The sequence below is a fragment of the Vipera berus genome, assembly GCF_964194415.1.
Source record: "Vipera berus genome assembly, chromosome: 2".
In the NCBI taxonomy this organism is placed as follows: domain Eukaryota; kingdom Metazoa; phylum Chordata; class Lepidosauria; order Squamata; family Viperidae; genus Vipera; species Vipera berus.
This window is the reverse complement of record NC_138203.1, coordinates 64,070,391-64,075,624: the sequence shown is the minus strand read 5'-3', so window position 1 is coordinate 64,075,624 and position 5,234 is coordinate 64,070,391. Positions and strand designations below refer to the sequence as shown.

Below are 5,234 nucleotides of genomic sequence, written 5' to 3'. Positions count from 1 at the left end.
AATATCTCATTTCCTGTGACTGAATAAATAAAAGTATTTAAGCTTATCCTGAAGACTAGAAACTCAGTATATGTAAGTGGAGCTTTTTAAATGCCAGGTTCAATGAATTAATTGAAAAACAGCAATATTTTTTTTAAATGATGTGGTGCATTGTGGTGGAAATACTAAATTTAGAATTTTGTTAACTGCTTCTAACAGTTAGGTCTGATGGTTTTCACACACCAAAAAATGTTATCTAAGAAAGCATAACAGTTCTTGCTGATCTTTTTCCTCAGCAGTCAAGGTTTATTTGTTGCAGCTTTTAATCTTTTGACTTGTCTTCCAATCACAGCATTGAAAAAGAAGTTTTAAATAAACAGCAGGGATACAAGATAAATAAACTTTTTTTTAAGCAAGTGCCTAGCTTGGCACAGTTCAAACGCAATCCCCTGAGGACCAAGCTCTCTCTTTTGTGTTAATGTTTAAAAGATTTTCAAATGCTGAAGAGTTTATTCTTACTGCAAACATTTCTATTTACAAGGTCAAGTGTATCACCACTCGAGACAGCTTAAGAGCGTAATTATTTATCTAAGGGTGTTTGAGTGTAGATCAGTAGCTCTGGCAGAAAACCAGCCTTCAGAGGGCTGCAAAACAACTGCTAAGGCCAGTGTAAGACACAGGGTTGTCATTGTTGGTCACACATGCTTCATTATATCTGCTCTCTCCTGCATGAAAGTAAGGTGAGCTGGTTTGCAAAGTGCCTCCAATTCACCAATCATTATTCTAAATGTGTTACATACTTGACTATGGATTTGGTACTTAGATACAAACAAACGCTTTCCTATGAATTGCCATCAACAAAAATTTTGTATTTCAGTGAAAAAGCTGGGACACAGCATTGTTTCTGTGGAAATGCAAAATGCATAATTGGAATTGCTGTCTCCAATCATACACCAACTTGTTGCCATGCTAACAATTCATATCTGTATCTACAATCTGCTCAAAGGAAATATTTTTTTGAAGGGAAGCAATTACCAACTTAAGATATAGTTGGCAAGTTCTCCAATTGCTCAGAGGAACACCATTGAATCACATTAATTTATTTCGTAGCAAGTAATCTGAAGAACAAAATCTGTACCAAACTATTTCTATTTATATTCCACTCTGTTCCTATTTGGAGTGGTTTAAAAACAACTTCACCATAACTGTTCTTTAAAAATCTCTCTTTACTAATTTACACATAAAAATACACAATCAATAGATATTTAAACATAGGGCCTTTTCACACAGTCTATAAAAATACAATGTTTCAGGAGGTCCAGAGAAACATTTATACAATTCTACAAAGTTCATAAATCCCTCAAACAATACAAAATTTAAATTCAGACTTATTTGAAAAAGCTCTGTACATTATTTCATTTAGGGAATTACTGTTGTTTATATTCCTTAACATACAAAATAATACCTGTCTCTTTGTAATAAAAGAATAACAGATGTATTATTTTTTTTGCAGGTGGGGTACATTTAAAACTTTTAATTTCTTAAAAAATAAATTATTCCCAAAGTATACATTTTATAAAATTCTATATACAAGTAACAATAGCTGGTAACAAAACCAGTTTTAAATACATTTTATATAAAATTTACCAGAGGTCAGTGCCTTGATAGGATTAAAGGCAATATAACTTCTCAGGATTTTTTTACATACTGAGCTTAAAAAGTGTCTTTTGAAGATGGCAGTGCAGAGCTCTTTAGAGACAAAAGTTGCATTGTTCAATAGCCAACAGTTCAGCATTTTTTTTCTCCTAGGCTGAGGCAAAAAAGATTTACTGGTGAACTTATGTATTGCAATTTTAACTGATGCAAAAACCAATACAAACCCTGAACAGGAAACCATCACTGTAGGAAAACCAATGAACCTACATATTATCATCCCCAGACATCTAAAATGAAGTTGTGTATCACAGGAATGTAGGAAATATATGTATGTCTTTTCCCATAAAACTGGAAGCCACAGCTAATTAAAGCTTCCAAAGTTATGCATCAAGAAAGTAAAACTGAAGTATGTGCAATCATCACAGTAAATACATGCCAGTATTATACTTCATTCTACAAAAAAAGTCCTAAGCTTACTATATATGAATATTTGTAACAACTCTGAAACCTCTTCCCTCTATGCCTACAAACCTATCCAATTAAAAAGAATCAAAACTGTATATTCAGTCAACCATAATTATGAATTCTGTGAATGTTAACTTGTTGAATGGTTATGCAAAGCAGCACTTTTGGAAGCATTGCAAGGAAACCTTAACTTCATTGTGGACAGCTTGAAAAAAAAATCAGTCATTGGTACATTTACTGTTTACAATTTAATTATAACCATGAGACAATCTGCTTACAGTGTTCTTTAAAGTCATTTGCCAAATGGCAATAATTTGCATAGTGCACATGTACAGATATGTCATGCATACTGTATATTTCCTATCTGGATGCAGACAGGATTGAGAAAAAGTCCATTGTATGTAACTGGGCAGCTGCAAGTGGTGATGTCTGTGCACACGGCAAAATAAACACTGCACAAGCTACACCCCTGACATGCATAGTCAAGACATTTCTTATTATCTCATAAAATAACTAATGTGCAATATATGTAAAACCTACAGGTGAATTCCAAAGCATATTCATTTTGGACATCAACTGGAAACCCTTCTAAAGAAAAGTGTCAATAAAGGAGGGCCCAGTAACAAACCCCACCAGCTTTTTAATTGTACCAGATTCCCTTTCTTTAAAGCAAAAAGGGAATTTAATACAACAGGAGCTTCCCTTTCAGGCATCATTTTTTAAAAAGAGAAGCGAGGAGAGAAAATGCCCATCGCCCATCCTGAGAGGAAATAAATCTTTACACAGCTAGGAACACATAGCAAACCAAATCCTGGACAAGGGGACTGGCCAACTCGGAGGTCTTCAACCTTCGGAGTTTCTCTCCACCGATGAAACTAGGAAGCTCAGGCAAGATGCTCAGGATACTGGCCTGTTTTGGGGATTCCTCCTCCTAAGATACCATGTTCCATGGGAGATATTCTGCCATCCTGTGAGACCCGGGGAAGCTCTGAGACCCTCGCCCGGCCAGTACAAACCGCAGACCGGACAAGCGCCACACGGCCAGCCCATCTTTCCTCCCTCTGACCTCGGCCACGGCCCCCCTCAAGAGCGTCTCCCAAGACTAAGCTAGGAGACCAGCAGCAGCAGCAGCAGCAGCAAAATGGAGGCGAGCGAGAGCAGCGTCCAGGCGGCCGCAGGGGCTGTGCCGCTGTCCACGGGCTTCCTTGGGAAAACCGCCTCGCCGCCCGCGACGGCAGCCATGTCGTCGAAGTAATTTCTGGTGGGCTGGCTAGGCTCCTCCTCGTAGTCCTCTTCGTAGTAGTCGTCGGAGGCGCCGTCCGAGGCGCCGCTGCTGCCGGGCCCCAGAGCGTCGGCCCCGAAGCACAGGCGAGCCATGTTCTCCTTGACCGACTCGCAGATGGGCCGCTCCAGCCCGTCGCACACGCAGTCGTTGAGCAGCAGCGCCTTGGGCACGGCCAGCATGTCCTCGATGACGGCTCGGCACTCCTCGGTGCAGCGCAGGCCGTTGAAGAGCTTGCCGCAGAACGCCATGTAGCGGCTGAGCGCCACGCTGCACCGGCTGTCCCAGTCGCAGCGCCGCCGCGCCTCCGTGCAGCCGATCACGCCGCCGCCGCCCGCTCCCCCGCCGCCCGCGCTGCCGCCGCCGCCGCTGCTCGTCCGAGGCAAACACGGCTCGATAGCGCGCTTGGTGGCGCGGCACTTCTCGTCCTGGTCGCAGTCGCAGTCCTCCAGCGCCGGGCCCCGCCTGGTGTGGTTGAGCTGGATGAGCGCCGAAATACAGTGGCTCGGGCACCGCCGCCTATTGGAGAAGGAGGAGGAGGACGCCGCCGCAGAGGCGGCAAAGCCGTCCCCCTCGGCCATGAGCACCGGCGCGCACGCCTCGGCGTACTGGCTGTAAGCGTAGCCGCAGTCCGGCTCTTCCTGGCACTGCAGCATCGCCTGCCAGCAGATCAGGCGCCGGCCGTGAACTCCCAGCGGAGGAGAGGCGGCGCCCAGCAGCAGCACCAGCAGCCTCAGCCCCAAGGCGGCCAGTTGCGGGAGCAGCGCGGTCCTTAGGCATCGTCCTCCTCCGCTACAGGCTGCCACCATCGCGGGCGGCCTCAGGGCAATCGTGGTCGGGAAACGAGCCGGGAAGGCGCGGAGGGAGCGGCGGCGGCGGCGGCCCAGCGGCTGCCGAAAGTAGAAAAGTTTGGGGAAGTTTTGCCGAGGGTGCGCATGGGGGTCTTCCTCATCAATCCATCCGCACGGCGCCCGTCCGCGGCCTGGGATCTTCCTTCGGGAACGGTTTTCAGCAAGCCCAGAAAAGCGGCGCGCCTTCTTTCCTTTTTGCAGCCCGACAGCCTCCGCCCCTTACTCCCGGGATGGGGAGGCCGGGAGGCGGCGAAAGAAGCCCGGAGCTGCGGGGTGATGGGCTCCCTGCTGAGTCGGAGCGGCGGCTTCCCTCCTTCTCATGGCGATCTTCTTTCTTGGATCTCAGCGCATCTCCTTCACATGCCGAGCGGCCGAGCTGAACTTCCCGCGAGCCCCGGCCGGGCTCCGGAGGCGCGCTGAACCTCGCAGGCTCTTCCCCGCTGTCGGGCAGGAGAAGGGCAGCCTAAAGCAACGGAGGCAGCCGGGACTCACCGCGGGCTCCCGCGCTCTCCCTTCGGCTTCCCTCGCCGCCGAATCCCGCGATCGGGATTCGTTTCTTCCTCTCTTTGCCGACACTTTTGAGGAACTGTTTTCTTTCGCGAGGCTTTAAATACAAAAGTGCTCTCCACGTAGCGGCGGCGGCGGCAGCGTGTTCTGATCCGGCCTCATTATGCATGCATGGAAAAGCAAACAAACAAAAAAAAAATTAGCAACGCTTCTCCTCCTTATTACACATCGCCCCCCCTTGGCTGGAGCCCTCCGACTGATTCGCTCTTTCTCCTCTTCTCCACTCCCCCTCCGGTCGCTCCGCCCCTTTTCCTTGCTACGCGACCCGCCATTGGTCGGGCCGCTGTGGAAACTCCCCCTTTCCCCTTCTTTCTTTACCATCTCTAGGAAAGAAGCGGGGAGAGGGCTTCCAGCGGGGGGCTAGCGGGCTGCCCGCATTCAAAGCTTGAAAGGAAAGGCTTAAAAAGATTGACAGTAGCCCCCGAAGACACCCC

General features: G+C 47.5%; 1 protein-coding gene across 1 annotated transcript; it reads right to left on the bottom strand.

Moving 5' to 3' along the window:
- Nucleotides 1–1,185: 1,185 nt before the first annotated feature.
- Nucleotides 1,186–4,961, bottom strand: GAS1 (growth arrest specific 1). The gene has a single exon (XM_081320839.1). The coding sequence runs from the start codon at nucleotides 4,189–4,191 to the stop codon at nucleotides 3,208–3,210; it is 984 nt and encodes a 327-aa protein (XP_081176965.1). The 5' UTR covers nucleotides 4,192–4,961; the 3' UTR covers nucleotides 1,186–3,207.
- Nucleotides 4,962–5,234: the final 273 nt, after the last annotated feature.

Excerpts from the sequence above, each read along its gene's own strand:
- GAS1 (XM_081320839.1), bottom strand. The coding sequence starts at position 4,191 with ATGGTGGCAGCCTGTAGCGGAGGAGGACGATGCCTAAGGACCGCGCTG.